This window comes from Eublepharis macularius, chromosome 1 (genome assembly GCF_028583425.1).
Source record: "Eublepharis macularius isolate TG4126 chromosome 1, MPM_Emac_v1.0, whole genome shotgun sequence".
Lineage (NCBI taxonomy): Eukaryota > Metazoa > Chordata > Lepidosauria > Squamata > Eublepharidae > Eublepharis > Eublepharis macularius.
This window is the reverse complement of record NC_072790.1, coordinates 142,633,259-142,653,393: the sequence shown is the minus strand read 5'-3', so window position 1 is coordinate 142,653,393 and position 20,135 is coordinate 142,633,259. Positions and strand designations below refer to the sequence as shown.

General features: G+C 43.3%; 1 protein-coding gene across 1 annotated transcript in view; it reads right to left on the bottom strand.

The window, feature by feature from the left end:
• Positions 1-20,135, bottom strand: part of KIF25 (kinesin family member 25) — a 92,376-nt gene that overhangs the window by 56,596 nt on the left and 15,645 nt on the right. Inside the window, exons 6-8 of the mRNA XM_055000633.1 lie at positions 17,881-17,969; positions 4,868-4,910; positions 506-573 (exon numbers count right to left, since the gene is read on the bottom strand). Of these exons, the coding sequence (XP_054856608.1) occupies positions 506-573; positions 4,868-4,910; positions 17,881-17,969 (200 nt within the window). The remainder of the gene's footprint in view (positions 1-505; positions 574-4,867; positions 4,911-17,880; positions 17,970-20,135) is intronic.

Genomic DNA, 20,135 nt, shown 5'->3' with positions numbered 1-20,135 from the left:
GAAGGACAGAAAACAAAACAAAAAATAAAAAATGGAAACACACACACACAAATCTCCCCCTTCCTTGGAATGTTTTAAACTCTCAAGGAAGGGAAGAGCCAGTTTTCTTTCTTTAACTGATTAAACATGCATGATTGGGCCTTTAAAAAAACTTTAAAATTAGTTTACACAGTCATCTTTTTCGGCATATCCAGGGATACCTTGGATATTTAGAAACGCCAGCCTTGTATGCAGGTAAGTGGTTTTGCTTTTTTTGTGACTAGCACAGATCACCCACTCTAACATATAGTAATAATTATAAGATAATTTATTTTTCCTTTCAGAAGAAGCATACATTTCTACTTTGTTTCATAATTTTTAAGATTAGAAATTTCGTGAAGCAGTAGTATAGGCAGGAATCTTTGAAATGGTAAGGGACCAGTAACCAAACACCATTACAAAAGTCAGTTTTAAAAAAAATTAAAAAACAAAACAAGCAAGCCACCGTGGTTTTAAGGCCACCCACCTCTCAAATTGCACTGTTTTGTTTATCAGTGCATGACCAGGACGGTTGCATTTTACCAATATGGTTTCCTGACAGAAAAAAAGAATAAGGGTAATTAAAATAATATCATTGAAGTCTAAATGAAAAGAAGAGATATGATTAAAGATTCACCGCAATGTAGGACTGTTAAAGAGTTTTCAAACTACAAAACTTTTACCATATCCTGTCTAGTACATGGTTACATGATCCTGCAGTTTGGAAGAGTGAAGGGACAGAGACTGAATAATTTAGACTGCCACAAATGGAATTGTATCAGGATAGCTGATACCAAGAATATGGATAACTGCAGCCTTTGCGCCCAGCCTCTTCTGCACGTCATCTCCTTTTGACTATGACATCAGCGTTTTGCCACTTGATTGGGTACAGGGCCTGCACCAGGAGAATGACAAAATGGCATAAAATCACTTTACCTAACATGGAGACTCAGACCTGAGGTGGATTTCAGTGTGAATCCATTGTAAATCGCCCATCATCTCAAATCTGGCTCTGACTGGGATGGGAGTTCAGTTGCCCATCCATTTCGCTTTGCTGTGAAGCCTAGCCTCTCTTGCTTCTCGACCAGAGACTGTGCGCCTCCCACATTCCAGACAACTGGGTGATTTGCTTCCTGCTATGATATTGGTATGTATAAGTTCTTATAAAGCTATAGGTTTTTGTTATTTTAATCCTCACATTCTGTCTCATGCATTTTATTGTAATCTTGCACTTTAAATAAAATAAATATATTATATTGTTTTGTGGGTTTGTTGATTTTGGGGTCTCAAAACTCTAAATCATTTCGCTGAACTCACTTTTGCAGATACTCGAGAACCACCTACCATAAAACCAATTTTGCTGTGAACTCTACTTGCAAAACCCTTCTTGCAAGGTGGACTTCATTTTGCTTAAGTTCCTGTACAAGCTTGGAGTGGTGTCCCTCCCCTCCAAGGCTTTGGGGACCCACTGAGGGACTGGTGGCAGATTTGCAGGGCATTTGGGGCTTTCCCCTCGTTGGCCAGATTTGTAATTTGTGTGAACCCGGTCGATAGGACACTGCCGGCTCTTCCCCTCAGTTGGGTTGAGATGCGAGAAGACCAAATTAGCAAAGCAACAAGACCAAATTAGCAAAGCAAGAAGATGCCATGAACGCAGCCCCTCTCTCATACCACCAATGCCAGTAGCCAAAATCACACATATGAAAATGATTGTAGGGCTTTACAAGGTTGAATGAGCTCAATAATCAAAATGAAACACTCTGCTTTACTTGCAATAAAAAACTTAAAACACTTTTTACACTTTGGAACTAAAATAACAGTTTCGAAGCCAAGTTTTACGAGGCTCTAGAGGGAAAAAAGATCACTTGCCCCTGTAAGCAAATTTAAAGGCAAAAATTCGTAAATAAATAAAGTGGGAACAACTTTTAATGTTATGTACAATCGTCTGTCAACAGCTTTTACTCCTCCAAAAATACCAGCTGAGAAGTTTTACAGGGAACTGATAGCTCTATTTTTCTGTTGCCAGAAAAGCAACCCTAATCCTGCCAAAACTTAGAATGTAATGCTCTCCTCCTCCCCAAAGCAAGACTGACTTGTGGGATATTGCGAACTGCCATGTGTTCATTTTGCAACTGAGTGCAGGCTTCTGAATGGGTCTGCCACCTTCTTGCGGTCTCAGGGGAGACTTGTGGGGGAAGAGGGGTCTGAAGGTGGATATATTCACTAAAGGGATTCCTGAGACACCATCTCCACTGTATCTCAACTAGAGCCCGTAGTTGTATAATGGACATGATCTCTCTCACGAGATCCTGAGATGTTTGAAGACTTCTTTAGGAGTGACTGTGATGGAATCTTTTTTCAGTCCATATTGAAACTGGGCCACGGCAGGTACTGACTGCTTCTGATACCTTAATACCAGGTTTCTATCAGGAATTATTTGCCAGGTTTATTTCATGGAATAGTCCAGATAAGTTATGAGATTTAAAAAGAAGCAGACTGGTACTGTAAATTCACACATATTCTATAAATATAATCTCCAAGTAATTGCAAATTTAGCAACATGTGATTCAAAGAACTTTAAGCTGAGCTCTTTTCACAATACCAAACTTTCCTTCCTCTCCCTGTATTCTACATCCTCCTGTATCACCCAAGAATTAATTTATTTATAAACTGTATATTATTTATTTAGAAAATGTATGTCACCTCTGCAAAATAAAATGTTTGAGGTCCATTAAGTTTTGTAAGGTGCCTCATCCTTTTATTTAAAAGCACTGAAAACAGCATATATAGTAGAAAATTTTAAAAGTAAACAGTTAAACAGACAACATAAAACTAAATCAATCAGCAATAAAACCCAGCAGCAATCATAGCACTAAAAAGACCCTACCAATTTAAACTCAAGATGTAAAAAAAATAGCAACCAAGATTAAAGACCCAAGCAGTTGTAAAACTGAAAAAGAATAAATCACAGTAAAAACCTGGCATTACAATCACTGTAAATCCTGAGGACTGTTTGGGTCTACCTCCTGGCTTCCTCCTCTAGAGGGCTCCCAACAGGCCTCAGAACTGAGAGAACAGGGTGGAGTTGCTTCACCCAAAGCCCTCACTTCTCCCTTGGAGGGCAGCATCACGCTCCCTCTCGTTCTCAGTTATCCCCGCTGCTGCTCCTGCATCACTCCTCCCCTTCAGAGCCTCTTTTTATCCATGACCTCATTCCCAGCTCCCACCTCCCTACCCCTGCCCCCAAGGTGTGGGCCAATCCAAAGGCCAGGAGCTGGAGCATCCTCTGGGAGAATTTCTTCCCCTGGCCCTTCCCATAACGGTTCCTTGTCCCCCACAACAACAAATACCCTGTGAGGTGGGTGAGGCTGAGAGAGCTCTGGAAGAGCTGTGACTGACCCAAGGTCAACCAGGTGGCTTCAAGTGGAGGAGTGGGGAATCAAACCCGGTTCTCCAGATCAGAGTCCTACCGCTCTTAACCACTACACCAAACTGTGATTGTTTTTACTTCTATGTACTGTATTTTAAATTGCTTTATTGTTTTTATAGTGTTGTAACCAGCCCTGAGCCCGCTTGTGGGGAAGACGGGTAAAAATCAAATCAAATCAAATCAAATCAAATCAAATCAAATTAAATGGTGCTAAGTTCAGGGTACCATGGACATGCTAAATCCAGGGTACCATGATACCATGGACAGCCAAAAAGACAAATAAGTGAGTAATAGATCAAATCAAGCCGGAATTCTTCTTAGAAGCTAAAATGACAAGACTAAAGCTATCGTACTTTGGTCACATCACGAGAAGACAAGATTCTCTGGAAAAGTCAATAATGCTAGGAAAAGTGGAAGGCAGCAGGAAAAGAGGAAGACCTAAAACGAGGTGGCTTGACTCAATAAAAGCCATGTCCTCCAGTTTGCAGGATCTGAGTAGGTCTGTTAGAGATAGAACGTTTTGGAGGTTTTTCATTCATAGGGTCGCCATAGGTTGGAAACAACTTGACGGCACATAACACACACACAAGTCCAGGGTGCACCCAGGCATTTCCCCTGGACAATAACCCAAATACTTGGGAAAGCTTAGCCCTCATTGAAGGTCCTCTGGAAAAGAACTCCCCCTGCTGCATCTCTAGAAGGCCATCAATGAGGGGCCAATTGAGCTTCTGGGGAAGAGAGATCCAGGACTTCGGGGCCATAGTGAAGGACTCATTAAGGTTATCTCACGTGGAGCTGGCATACAGCGAAGGCTCACCCTGATGATCTCAAGCTACAGGCAGGCTGTTATGGGTGTCGGCAGCCCTCAAATACCAACACATTGAGCTGTGCTGGGAAACAAAGCAGAAGTCAATGTAATATAGCGATTACAGAGAGATGTGGTCTTTGAGATGAGGCCCAGTGAAAACCTTGCCTGCTGCATTCGGCACTCCATCTGCAAAGGCAGCCTCACATAGATTACAGTTGTCCAACCTGGATATTACCAAGGCATCTGTAACCGAGGCCCGTGGGTTACAGTGAGCTACTGCCCTCATGCACGTACACTGTACTGGAAGAGGGATAATACCCTGTTCAGTGACCAGATACATTACAACACAAAATAGACCCAAAGTATATTGTGTGAGGAAAAAGCAAAAAGAGAGACATCAATATTCCAAGCAGGGCTGTGTAGCCTCAAGGGCTTCAGTGGAAAGGAGAAGCAAGTACTTTGGGAAAGTTGTATAAAATAAAAATAAAAATAAAAAATAAAAAATCCCCAGAGAAAGAAGGACATCACATCCCGTGTACTTGATCCCACAATGGAACTGGTACTTAGTCTGTTTCAGATTCAGAATGCATGCATAATTAAAGTATACTCACTTCATCAGCTGCACACACCACTTTTTCTGATAAGCTTCTTTGCCTTTAAGTAAAAAACAAGCATTTTTTATTTCATTAAGAGATTTTTTAAAAAAAATTCAAACAAACATGACAGAAGCCCCTACCCATCCATCACACAAGCAGTCCAAAAGCATGGGAGCCCAAACTCTATTGATTTTTCTTGGATCAGAAGCATTCCTGGCATGCCAGAGTTCACCCCCTGCACCTCCCTGGGAATAAACATTAACCTTCTGGCTAGACAGGGGTGCTGGTATTTTCTCCTAGGGTTACAGTTGCTACTGCTCCCCAACATATGAAACGTAAGGAACAAGAAGAAATAGTAATCATGATGTTAGGCAAACTGTAAGTGGTCCGGCACCTCCAATTAGTATTGCATCTCTCTGGAAATACCCTTTTACAGACAGAGCACCAATCTGACTCCTTATATAGAGATCCTTTAAAATTTCTTGCAGTTGTAAATATACTGATGCTGGCTGGTTAGAAGATTTATTTAGATATTTTTACCCTGCTTGCCCACTAGGGACTAAAAATAACTTTAGATCATTCGCCCCTCCTCTATTTTATCCTCAAAGAAGCCTTGAGAAGTAGGTTAGGCTTAGAGTGACTGGCCCAAGCTCACCCAATAAACTTCCATGGTTAAGTAGGGATTTGAACTCGTGTCTTCTAGATCCTATGCTGACTATTTTCTTATAGTATAAATAAACATGATCCATGCAAGGATTTGTACATGTTTGGCACAGCTTCTTGCTCCTCTTTGTGACAGTTGCTCATCTATTTATTCATTTTCGACATTTATATTCTGTCTTCCACCACAGAATTCAAGGTGTCAACCACAGAGTTCCCAGAATGTTTCCCACTGATTGGATCTACTTAGCTTCAGCTGTGTGGATGTATTATGTGCTTTCCAGCCACATCCTACTACCATAAGAAGAAATTAGTGCAGCTGCTTCAGCAGTCTGGGGCAGGGCTGCTTGCTGGGTAGTGAAGGTGACTACTAGCACAGATTTGGTATATGGAACAACTAAGTCCCCAGGCAGTCCAGGGGTCTGGAAAACTCTGAGCAGCACTGCCCTTAGGATTGTAACTTTACCGCTACAGTCCTGCTTTAAGTGAAAAAACAGTGTGGCACTTACCTGTAACTGTTGCTCGTCTAGGTCTTCGCGCAGGCACACATTGGGGACTGTGCAGGCGCAGGCCAGCCACCGGAAAAGATTCTAAAGCTCTCAGACAGTACAGAGCACTCCCCCACAACTACATACATGTGTGGCAGCTCTTGCTGTGTGCTGTATTGCTGGACGGAGCAATCCCTCTTTCCTCAGTTCCCTTCTTGCTGCCGCTATGAAAAGTTGTTTCTCTTGTTCTCTCTCACTCTTTTCTAAGTTTTTTCCTCATATTTCTTGATTTATTGAAGATCTCAGCAGATATGTCTCAAAAGGCATTATTCAAGAAATACTCCTGATGCAACACGAAAATGCCACATTCGGACGAGCATGATCTTTGCCTCCTTTGCCTTGGTGAGGGCCACAATGCTGGGGCCTGCCAGCACTGTAAATGTTTTACCTGGAAGGCTAGGCACAATCGTGCTGCACACTTGAAGGCAGCACTTTGGGAAATGTCCCTCACAGGATCTGACAGGCCAGCTGCAACATTGTCCACAGAGCAGGAACTGAAGCTGTGTTCTGATAGAGCCCCCTAAACATTGAGGGCAAGAACCCCGGATCTGACTTGGAACTCACCACTGATTCCATCAGACGCACCACCAGTGGACAACCCACTACAGACTTCGATTTCAACCAAATGCTCAAAACCAAAGTCGGATCCTAAGAAACACAGGTCCCCAGATCAAGGGGAATGCACCGCGTCAGAACTGCCAACAAAAAAAGGCTAAGGCAAAAACCAAACACCCCAAGCTCTCAGCCTCAACTTTTTCGCATTACCATCATCATCACTCTGCATCCTCCACTCCCTCTCTCATCACAGAGGAAGAAATCTTTTGGGGACCACTGACCCCCTCCCCTCCACCTATCCCTTCACTATGGCGAGAGGAAGAAAAGCTCAGCCTGACCTAACAGTGCCAACATTTTTCACCAAAACCAATATCAGATCAGTTTCCTGTGACCATGGTTCTGACCAACACACTCTACTCGGAAGCAACTCAGCTCCAGCATTTGGGCGCCTGGAACCAAGCACCAAACATGATTTCACCATGGCCCATAGTGATGGATATATTCCTGAGTATTCGACGGGAGGACCCTGCACCATAGGGAGACTGACGCCATTACTAGTCCCCTGGAAGAAGGAGCTACATAGGCCCTTGTCCTCCCGCTACAAAAGGACTCTAGTAATTGATGACCACTGTGATCCCAAACTAGCACTTATTACCATCACTGAAGCAGCACTTCTAGCAGGTTCCCTGGTAGGAGTACCAGGACTGGCCGTGAGAAACACCAGGAACATTGATGGACTGGCCTGCCTGGTGGCTAAAGGACTGAATGAGACGTCCCAAGCGCTGGCAGGACTGCTACAAGATCTTCAAGCAACGGAAAGAGCGACACTACAAAACCGTATGGCTGTTGACTTTTTGCTTTTGAAATCCAACCATGGCTGTGAAGAGTTTGAAGGAATGTGCTGTTTGAACCTGACTGACCACTCCCATACTGTCGAATCCCACATCAAGAAGTTGCAAGACTTTGCAGCAGAGATTTCCAAGAGTAGCAGCTGGCTTGGTGATTGGTTTGGATGGGTGGGAGATTTGTTCTCGGGACTGGGATCGGGATTTAAAGCCATTCTCATTTATGTAGCAGCAGGGGTTTTGCTGATAGTATGTGTATGCACTTGTATTCAATGTTTTCCTCTTATTCTTTCTTGTGCACACTGTTACCTTCCGAAGCCTACACCACAGACCAGAGAAGAGCGTTTGGTAATGATGGTGGGCCCGTTCTGTGAACAAAGTGAGAGGAGTGACCAGGATGCAGATGGACAGTTAGGCCACCATGTGGTGATACCTTTTAGTTGTTGAAATGCACAGTGTGCCACAGTTACATTTCACCAACACGAAAAGGGGGGTCTGATGGATATAGATTTGAAGAAAAGGATTTTATATGTTACTTTTATATATCACTTACATGCCTTGCACTTTTTTCCTACGCTCAGGAGCCAATGTAGTACTTGTAATGCAACCTGTAAGAATATGACACTTGAAACAAGAAGATCAAGAGAAGTATGCTGAAACTCTGCAAGAACTGAGAACTAATAATATACTGCTTGTAGAGCTGCACTTATGAAATATTATGCATATGTTATATTATTCTATAAGATTCCAAAAGGAACCAGTTCCAGAGAGCCTTTTGTAGAAAACTGATTTGATGCAGCAAGCTGGTTTTGGCCACCTGTGGCCTATCTTCCTTAAGGCTGAGAAGGAACTGGGGGAAAGGGCACCAAGAAAAAAAACATCCCTTCTTATCAACAGACTTCAGTTATCAAAGGGTATCAAGGTTGCCAGATTGAGACGCATTGGTGCTATTGAAAGTATTATGCCCAGAAGAAAGTAGGTAAGAGGTTAGAGGATGTCCTTCTAAATTGAGGGCAAGATAAGGGGGTTGCAGGATTTGGAATTCTCCCAATTAGAAGAGCCAACCCAGAATTGCATCTTCAAATCAGAACTAACCCTAGATACTTTACGAGCCCATAAGATAACAGATATTAGAATATTGTAATATTGTTATGATTATCTGAAAGTATTAATTGTTCTACGCTTCTATTGTAAGGGGTTGAGCCTTTACACACACGGAGACCGTCTACTTCTGTGTAAGAAAAAGGGCTCATCCACTGGGTAAATAAAAACCATCTGTTTTGCTTCAATTCAAGAAGGACTCCTGGATTTTATTTTAATTTTTATTGTGGTTGGTCAGAAAAGGGAAAACGAACCACAAAGGTGCAAAATTTTGCACGTAACAATAGGCACAACCTACTCTCAGGCTCCGAACTGGCAAGATTTCTGATCTTGGCTACAATCTGCAACTTTGCTTCACTCAATTCTGACCCAGTCAGTTCCGACACTGTCAGGTCTGCCAACCCCGAAACAGGTACCTACAGAGCCATCTACATCTTTCCAGTGACTCAGAACATGATCACCTCCCCCTTCGGATTTAGATGAAGGCAAGGATATCCACTCTTTCCAATGCTGTATCCGAAGTGGCTTCGGACCCATCTCTGGAAGAAGCAGTTGGAGACACCACCTCTCCTTCACCAATGGAGGACTCCCGCTTATTTTTCAGAGCAAATTATCAGAATGGCCTGAGCTCTTGACCTCGACATCGCCTCTGAAACACAAAAACCTAAATGCAAGGTGCTCCAAGCACTGTATAACAACTTCCCTGCATCAGTGGCCTTTCTAGCCACGTAAAAGACTTCATGGACATTGTGCACAGCATCGGGGAGAAGCCAGCTTCATTCCCCACCACATCCAGGAAGATCGAGAACTGCTATAAATTACAACAGAAAGATTGTGGTTTCCTCTTTAATCACCCACATCCCTCCTCTCTGGTCACAGAGAAAATACATCATTATGGCTCCCATTCCTCTCTAGTAGACAAGGAGGAACGCAAGCTAGATACCCTGGGGAAAAAGATTTATAACTCGGCTGCACTGGAGTTTAGAATCACCAACTGCCAAGTCATAATGGGCTCATACAGTCTGTTCCTATTGGACCATCTATGCACCTATACTCAAGACCTTCCTGTCGACAGGAAAGCACTTATCAGAGCACTCCAAGGCGGGACCACTAGATTGGCCAAACAACAAATGTCAGCAGGGAAGCACTCAGTGGACTGCTCAGCCAGAGCCATGGCCTCTGTCATAGACCTCAGACGTCACTCTCGGCTCTGCTCCACTGCACTATTGCAGTAAAAGAGGAACAAAACAGAAGATTTCCCTTTCGAGGGCACATCCTTATTTTCTGAGCGTTTGGATGATTCTTCACAACAGATGAAGAAAACCAACAGATGGCCCACTTGCTTAGAGTGATTGTAATCCAGCAGCAGCAGAAGCACTTCCAGAAATACCGTTATGAATTATGGTTGTTGTGGGTTTTCCGGGCTGTATTGCCGTGGTCTTGGCATTGTAGTTCCTGACGTTTCGCCAGCAGCTGTGGCTGGCATCTTCAGAGCATCTTCAGAGGTGTAGCACCAAAAGACAGATATCTCTCAGTGTCACAGTGTGGAAAAGATGTTGGCAGGTCATTTATATCTACTCAGGATACAGTGAAGCCTCCCGCCATTAGCATTCCACACCCTGGGAAACTCTTACAGGATGACTCAGCTCAACCCCACCCCTCCTGAGTAGATACAAATGACCTGCCAACATCTTTTCCACACTGTGACACTGAGAGATCTCTGTCTTTTGGTGCTACACCTCTGAAGATGCCAGCCACAGCTGCTGGCGAAACGTCAGGAACAACAATGCCAAGACCACGGCAATACAGCCCGGAAAACCCACAACAACCATAGTTCTCCGGCCGTGAAAGCCTTCGACAATACACCGTTATGAATTGTCCTTTTTATAATAAACACTCTAGGTATTCTTACCAGCCCAACAGAGGGGATATTCAAACTACCCTCGTATGGAAACAAAGAGTCCTAACAAACCTAGATCAAGGCAGCCACAATCACAGTCCCCAAAGTTGGGACAGGGCCCAAAACAACTTTTCTGACTGACAACGTCTCAACAGGAACAGCCTCACTTCAGGGACAGACTAGCCCCCTTCTATGAGGCATGGGCTGCAATCTGCTCGGACTTATGGGTCCTTAAGATGGTTCAGCAGAGTTATCAGCTTCAGTTTATAGAGTTGCCACAGTTATCTTCCCCCTCCAATTTTCGGTTGAAGTCCTTGCTCCTGTTATTGAAGAGCTGCTTTCCAAAGGGGCCATACAACGGTTTCCAGAAGAATATCCCCCACTGGGTTTCTACTCAAGATATTTCTTTGTGGAGAAGAAAGATGGTGGGCTCGCCCCATACTTGACCTCCACAACCTAAATGTGCTAATTAAAATTGAAAAAATTCAGGATGTTAACTCTTTCTGGTGTCTTGCAGTACTTAGAACCAGGCAACTGGTTTGCCGTATTAGACTTAAAGGATCCTTACTTCCATATTTCTATATACCCAGAACATAGGAAGTATCTTATATTCTCCTTTAAAGGAAAAAGTGCATGGTGGTGGTGGCAGCCCACGTTAGGACCAGGGGATGCTCCTTCTATCCTCATTTAGATGACTGGCTCTTGGTAGTACGCTCGAGAAGCTCCCTTCAAAAGCAGATATTAAGACCCAAACTGTTTCCTCTTTGGGGCTTATCATTAATTGGAAAAAATCCTCTCTCTACCCCACTCAGGTGAGTCAGTTCATAGGAATTAAGTTGGATGCCACTCTGGGTAAAGTCTTCTTACCCCTGGGTAAAGCCTTCTTACCCCTGTGTAGGGCCAGGTCATTACAGGCCCTAGTCTCCAAATTCCACACTAATAGATTTCAACCAGCCGTGTTGATTGAGAAACTCCTAGGATATATGGCATCCACCACCAGTGTCACACCCTTTGCCCACCTCTACATGAGTCCTTTATGGAATTGGTTCATCAGGCATTTTTCCTATTAGAGAACCACAACATAAGAGACTTTCAATTTCCAGGTATGTTCTCAAATACCTCAACTGGTGGATATCAGGGGTGTACATTTTGGAATCCAATTACCAGACATTTCCATTACCACTGACACCTCCCTTAAGGGTTGGGGGGCACACTGTGGGGATCTGACCATACAAAGAGAATGGTCCAACTCAGAAAAGTGTATGCACATTAGAATTGTATTAGTTGAGAGCGAACTGTTACTCCCTGGTTTCTTTTACAGATCTCCTACGCAACAAGAGGATCCAGGGCCACACAGTCAACATGATTGCCCTCTATTACCTGAAGAAACAAGGGGGAATGGCTTCATTGATGCTCTGCTCAGAAGCATTGCAACTATGGCACTGGGCCATAGAGCAGTGTCTCACCACAAGCAATCCACATTGCAGGCACCGTGGACAGCAAGGCAGACACTCTAAGCAGAATGGTCAAGCCCCATCACAAATGGTCTATCAACCCCAATTACCTTCACCCTATTTTCCAGAAATGGGGAACACCAGACATAGACCTCTTCGCAACCGCCAACAATACCAAGGCTAGAGCCTTTTGTTCCATGGTGGGATCAGACCCACAGTCCCTTGGGGATGTCTTCCAAATCCCCTGGGATCAAGACCTCTTCTATGACTTCCCACCAATACCCCTAATACCCAGGGTAACTGGGAAGAATCAGACAGTTAAGGACACACTGCATCCTGATCACCCCTTTTTGGCCATGCAGAGAGAGATTCTTGACCCTAAGGGAAATGTCCAGAGGTTCCCACATATGCTTACCAGAGACCCCAGACCTCATCCACAGAGGGCAGATCCTCCACCACAATGTGCCAGCCCTCAAGCTCTCAGCTTGGCTCCTGCTCCCCTAACTGCTCCCTTCTCTAAGGAAGTGGTGGAGATCATGCTGAATGCCCATAAATCACCTATAAGGTCAGCCTATAACCACAAATGGTCTTGGTTTTCAGCCTGAATAACACACACTAAGCATTCCCCATTCTCTTTCCCCATTTCACATCTTTGAATTCCTGGTATCACTCCTGAAGCAAGGGCTATCTGCCTCATCTATCAAGGTCCACCTTACCGCCATCTGCACATTTCATAAGCCCATAGATAGCAGGATAGTGTTTTCACAACAAGCCTCCAAACAATTCTTGGAAGGTGTCAAAAACACCTTCCCGCCTAGGGCACCTTCCCTGCCTCAATGGAGTCTCTTATTAGTGCTAGGACAACTTACGCTACCACTGTTTGAGCCACTAGCACACTTTGACCTCAATTTGTTGTCCTGGAAAGTAGCCTTCCTTGTAGCAGTCTTCTTCTTCAGGAGATTACAAGAACAACAACGTTCGATTTATATACCGCCCTTCAGGACAACTTAATGCCGACTCAGAGTGGTTTACAAAGTATATCATTATTATCCTCACAACAATAATCACCATATGAAGTGGGTGGGTCTGAGAGAGCTCCACAGAGCTGTGACTGACCCAAGGTCACCCAGCTGGCTTCAAGTGGAGAAGTGGGGAATCAAACCCTGCTCTCCAGATTAGAGTCCCACGCTCTTAACAACTACAGGAAACTGGCGAGCTTGCTGCATGTTGCATATATCCCCTTTTCTTCAATTTTTTGATGGAAAGGTCATCCTCTACCCAAGCATTGAGTTCCTTCCCAAGGTAGTTTCAAAGTTCCAATTACAGCAAAAAGCCATTCTTCCCATTCTCTTACCAAATCCCACTTCTGAATCAGAACACACACACACAAGTTAGATGTGAAAAGGGCTTTATTGGACTACATTTATAGAACAAGACCCTTCAGGAAGTCTAGAGCATTGTTCATATGTTACAGGCCCACATAAGGGACTGCGGGTAGCAAACCAATCTCTAAGGATTGTGGCAGCCATCAGACGATACTACGCTTCTGCCAAGATCCCATGTCTGGTGTCCATCAGAGCACATTCTACCAGGGCACAGTCTTTTTCTGAGGCTTTCCTACAAGGAAACCCCCTACAAGACATTTGCCAAACTGCTACATGGTCATCTACAGACACGTTTATCCATCACTACTCAGTAGATGTGAACGCCAGAAGGGATGCAGCAGTGGGGACAGCTGTCCCACACTCATTGTTTTCCTAGTCGACTCACAACCTCCTCCATTGGTGAGTAGCTTGCTATACTCCCAATGTGGGACTGCACTGAAGACCGACGACGGAAACAGTGTCACACTTACCTGTAACTGCTGTTTGTCTAGGTCTTTCTACAGGCACACATTCCCTCCCTCCTACCCCGCTGTGAGACTTGCAATTCAACATGCTGTGGCTTAGGAAGACCTGAGAGAAGAGGGATCGCTCCGCCTAGTAACACAGCACACGGTGGAAACTGTCGCACATGCACATAGCTGAGGGGGAGCGCCCTCTACTGTCTGAGAGCTTTAGAATCTTTTCTGGTGGCTGGTGTGCGCCTGCGCAGTCCCCAATGTGGGACTGCACTGAAGACCGAGGACGAATTACTCCTTAGTGCATTTGTGCTGGCTTGTTTCTCTACAGTATAAGCAGCATGGCTAACATGAAGATCAGAATATTACATTAAAGATGATGGGAAGGAAAGATGTGTGCATTTGTACTATGGACTTGACTGGATTAATACAGAAAGAAGACAAAGCTTGACTGAAAAATCTGTAGTTCGATACAGGAAAAACCCTTACATCCTTTAATCCGGACATGGCTGCAACACATTAGAGAAAAATCCATCTTAGATGTTGTGTGTGGCATTGACTAATCTGCTTTGCACAGCAGTTTTATAGATAAATATATTGCTACTTGGAGGGTCTTGTAAAGCAGTCATATTCCTTGGAGGCATAAAAGCACAGATTACACTGCTCTCCTCTTAGTTACAATTGCTTTTTCTAATTGCAACAGTATTTAAATCTAACCAAGTTTTACCAATTAAAAATAAATACATCCTCCTTATACAAAACCCCAAGCAAACATAAAAAGAGACACTTGTGGTTGTCTGGGACTGATTTATCTTAATCAGGGCTGATTATAAAGTATGGAGCCTCTGATGGTAGAGTAGTGGTATAGGTTTCCTACAGAAACCCATCCCTTCTTTTCTTTCTGCTGTCCAGGCAGTTTCATGCATAGATGTAACATGGTGAGACATGGTATTGAAGTTAAGAGTTTGGTGAATGATCTAAGGAAAAGCATACAAGCAACACAATGGAAGAGAAAGAGGAGATGCCTGTCTTTCATTTCATTTCTGTGGCTTTGTCTTTTCTTCCCTGTATTGCTATTGTCAGTTTATACTTTTACACACATTGTGGAAAAGACTTAACAGACCTGCCAAGCTGAGATAGTGCCAGATGGAGGTTTGCTGGGGGCCAGGCAAGCAGACAACACCAGGAGCATTGAGTGGGATTCATATGACCATGCAGTAGTAGATTGGGCCAAGGCTGGTTAACCTGGGGGAACACCACCTGAAGGGGAAGCCCAGACACTGGGAAGAGGGTTTGCCTGGAAACAGGTGGGTAGGGAGCCTTAGCTCTGAGGACAACTGAAGAGCAAGCATCAGAGCAGGACTTTAAAAAGGCCTGGCTACATATCATAGGGTGGTCAGCATAAGAGGCTGATGCAACTACTCCCTGAACCGGGTGTGTATTACTCTGTATCCACAAGTGGAAACAGAGAGTTCTGTGAGAGCATTCCAGCATCTGGGGCCTTGGTGTTTCTTTATCCACCTCTCCATGTAGCGGTGGCCACTACCCAGCTTGGTGATTCTGGTCATGCTCACACTTACCGGCAAGAGCACCTTGGCACAGTGGGACTAGCTCCAAGGGTCATCATATGCATCCTTGCAGGACTACTGCAAAGTTGACTTTTTTTTTGCTTGTTTTAAAATTGGAAAACTGAGATACTGTTTTACCCAGTCCTCAAAACTATGTGGGGTCATGGTTAGAGCAAGGGAAGTATCTGAGTTTTCTCTTCTACCATCATGCCATCCTCTGGGCATGTATGATATCTGCTTATCTCAGGGCTGAAGAATGGATGACATCCTCATTGAACGTGGTCAGAAGATTATGATAATGGCCCAGAACCTAAACCTTCTTTCTGCTGTGCTCCACCCCACGTGCAGAGGCAATCCTCTGCCGCAGACCATGTTCCTCTAAGTGCCTAACACCAGAAGAACATACTCCACAACAGAAACAGGCATTTTGTAAGGGGGATCGGGATTTAGGATCCAAACCCACATTCAATCTTTACTTGTTTTGCCTTGTGCTGTTTTCTGAGCTTGGCAATATACAGGTGCCTGGGCAAATTAATGGGATAGATGATGGCCAAAACACTGAAGCTTAGTCGAGGCAAGACTGAGCTGCTGTTGGTTAGAGGAGAAACTGCTTGAGGACTGTGGACTTACCCTGTCCTGGAGGGGGTTGTACTTCCTCCGAAGAAGCAGGCTTGTTGCTTGGTGGTGCAACTAGATCCTGCCCTACAGTTGGAGGCTCAGGTCTCTTCTGTGGCATGTAGTACTTTTTATCAGCTCTGGCTGATTCGCCAGCTATGACCTTTCCTTGAAAAGCATGATCTGGCCACAGTGATCCATATTCTGATTACATCCAAGTTAGATTATTATAATGTGCTGTACATAGGGCTGCCTTTACAAATGGTAGGAAACTTCAACTGGTTCAAAATGCAGAATCAAGGCTATTTGCGGGAGTTGGTTATAGAGATCGTATCACCCCTTTGTTTACCCACCTGTTTCTGAACACAATTTAAAGTTCTAGTTCTTATCTTTAAGGCCCAGGGTATCTTTAAGTTCAGGGTACCTGAAGGGCCATCACCTCCCATAATATCTACCCTCCAGTTAAGATCTGCCTCTCATGTCCTGTTCTCTGTGACCTTGCCTTCAAGGGTGAAGTGAATGGTAAGTAGACTCAGGGCATTTTCTGTGGTGGCACCTCACCTCTGGAACACCCTTCCCTCCTGAAGCTCATCTGGTGCTTATTTTACTTTCTTTTAGATGCCAGGTTAAAACATATCCTTTTACTCAGGCTTTTAATTAAGGGTTTTGTTTAATGGGCTTTTTAAATAGTCTGCTTCTGTTTTACAGATAGTTTTTATGCTGTTTATGTCAAATGATGTGTATTTTAATGGGCTGTTTTTTAATTTTTTGTTTCTAATGGCTTGTATTTAATATTGTGATATAGTTTTAATTGTAAACCACTTCAAGCAAGACTGAAGAGACAGCATAGAAATATCCTAGATAGATAGGTAGGTAGGTAGATATGGGTTATATCCATTATCTTGTACTGAAATGGTGCTCCCAGAGTTCAGGGGCCTAAAGGAACAGTACACTATAGGGTCCTATAGTAGAACATAGTGTTCACATAAAATAATTGCCCCCTCTCCTGGAGGAAATTATCTTTCATTTGCAGAAAATCAGCATGTGTAAGAGGACTGCAGAAATTTGAAACAAATGATCAACTGAACAAAGTATAAATACTAAACATGACATAATAAACAACGGCGAACATGATATTACGTAAGTAGAAACACAATGCATTTTTCTGGAGCAATCTGTTATGATGTAGTCCTATTTCTTTTATAAAAGTGCCCTCTTGAACAATTCTTTTTAACATTGTTTGCAAAATGAAAGGAGCGTGGGAGCCTTCTCCCTCAGGCAAGCAATTCCACTAGCTGGGAGCCACTATAGAGAAGGCAGATGCACAGGCAGTGGTCTTGCCCTTTTGCAGGTAGCAGCCTCAGAAGACCCTGCTCAGATAAACCAAGTTGCTGCAGTGGAGCACAGAAAGAGAGGCCACTCTGCAGATATGAGGATCCAAGGCCATGAAGGGCTTTGTATGCGATAGCCAATACTTTGAACTGAGATCAGTAACTGATGGGCAGCCAATGGAGTGATTGCAGAATGGGAGTAATATGCACACTCCACCTAGCTCCTGATAAATAATCAAGCTATGTCATTCTGCACCAACTAGAGTCTCCAAGTTGATTTTAAAGGGTGACCTGTGTAGAACACATTAAGTAGCCTAGTCTTAAAGATACCACGGCATGGATCCAGGTGGCCAGACTGGCTGAGTCCAGGTAGGTGGCCCCCTTCTGGGCTAAACTAAATTGGTAGAAAGCATTTTGTGGCTGCATTAACTTAGTTCTTCAGCAGTAATGCTGTGTCCAGTACAACACCTGGGCTCTTAACCAAGTCAACAAGAGTATATGAAAGGTTTTTCTACAATATATAAAAACATAGAATCCAAACAATATTTATATGCTGGAGAAAAATTAGCATTTAAGTCAGATAAAATAACTATATTCCTGAAGTAAATTACCTGTTTTCTAATACCAGCTCTCCAGGAGCAGCATCAAATGGTAACAGTGGACGGATCCTGCAGTGTACTCTGATATTGCCCCTTAGTTCCTGGGGTTGCAACACAGAGACAGAGTTAGTATTTTTTTTTTTAAACGGACCAACCAGGAGGACTTACAGTTTTACTTATTTACTTGTCCCATGGATTTAATTGCAACCTGAAGACCAAACCTTTTATTCCAAAGTTAACTGTTATGATTTTTACTTTCCTTGGGGTAGATGTTTCTTTTAATCTTTCCCTTGATACCCTCTGGGTAGTTTGCTGCCACCAGGAATATATTATTCCAAGATATTTTATTTAAATTTTCCCTTTTGGTAACGTTCCTAAGCGTCAGGCTCCTTCGTGGTTCTATGTGGCCGTGAGGATAGGAATGGGATATAGCAATGACAGCTACACTGGGATATAACAAAACAATAATAAACTTTTATTTAGTCAAGAAGCGTATTGGTTTCATAAACGTAGTTCTCGGTTCTTAAAGTTACTTCATTTACTCTCATTCACACAGATCTCTTCTAAGGCTTCACACACAGTTAGCCTCTTTCTCTAACTCAATATTTGTCTCACAGAAATGCTTAAAACTCCTCAGGCAGCACACAGCTAGCCTCTCTGACTCTAATTCACAGAAATATTCACAGTTTTACTTATTTACTTGTCCCATGGATTTAATTGCAACCTGAAGACCAAACCTTTTATTCCGAAGTTAACTTTTGTGGAGTCAGTGCAAATGCCATGAAGTACAAGGACTACAGTCTTGAAGAGTAAGACAAGAGCTTAATTATTGTCTTACCATACAAAGGCTACCATTCTTAACAAAGAATGCTGTACAGAACATAAAATACCCCTCCAATATGAACCCAACAGTGCATAATTCACATGTGCACTACCAAAGTTCAAATGGTACTGGGCACAGAATACCATATCCTGAAAACCTAGGCTTTCATTTTGTTTCTGGCTCTTAAGGCTACGGAGATAAGGGCAAATCCGGGTGAAAGCTGATGTGGCAGGAATTCAGTGTCATGTCCTGCTCTTCACCTCTACCCTTAACTAGGAAAAGCAGAACTCAGCAAACAGAAGCAAGTTTGCTGGATATGCATAGTTTATAAATAGTGAACAGAATTAAATTTTTCTTGGTACAGAACTTTGCCTAGCTTTTCTTCATGGATAGATTGTACTTCTGTAAGAAATAGACAGAAACTCTCTAATCACTTAAATGGGATTAGTGCGAGAGTCCAGTGCAAGCACCACTGAAAGGCAGGAAGGCTAAACACCAGCACCACTCGCAACCTTGTCTCTATTTTGAGGGTCCACATTTTTAAGATTCCACAGTAAGCTGCTGTGCAGTGAGAATGTGGTACTATATAACACCAATAATTAATTTGCCACAATTTAGTAAAGCTGGGGATATAAGGGATGGTCGGGAATAAAGCACTTTGAAAAGAAGTCAGATCCTGACAGTCCTTTCAAACGGAGCACCCAGAAAGCTAGCATGCAATAGGAAAATTCTGGACATAATTTCTTTGACGAAAACTTGGGAGAGCTGGGAGGATAAAACTTGAAATGTGAAAACAAAGGAAGTTAAGGGAAGGAAATTAACAACCAGGTAGGCTAAGCAAGGCTCACTTGGAAATGTAAATGAGAAAAATCTTTTAAAATACTACCTAACAAATGTAGCTGTTTATAAATATTTCATAGGTATTCTACATCCTGTTTCATTCAAGTTACAATTGGTTGATTCTATGGAGACAAAATCAGATTACAGTGACTGGGTGTAGAGAACTGTCAGAAGACAGTAAGATACTGAGGCATTCCAAACTCCCAGCCTGGGATAAAACCAACTTGAGACAAGATATGTCTGTGGCGGGAAGGATAAAATGGCAACTGAGAATAAAAGTCCAGGTTTTTCCAAAACAGAGACGTTCCTATCACTGGTATCGTTATCTGTGAACCGATGTGCTAACAAAAATAAATGCCCCATACAATGTATAAACACAAAGCATATTTATTAAGGTTGCGAACAGACAACCCTCCAGTATCTTTAGTCACGCTGATGGCAGCAAAGAGGAATGCAGACACAGTTTCTCCTGCTCTACTCCCATCACCACTCTCTTCTTCTGTCTGCTAGAGCAACAAGTTGTAGCAGCCGAGAAGACAAAGAGAGTGAAAGGACAGAGGAAGAGCAAGCATGCAGAAGCCAGAGCTGCATCGTATTTGGCAGG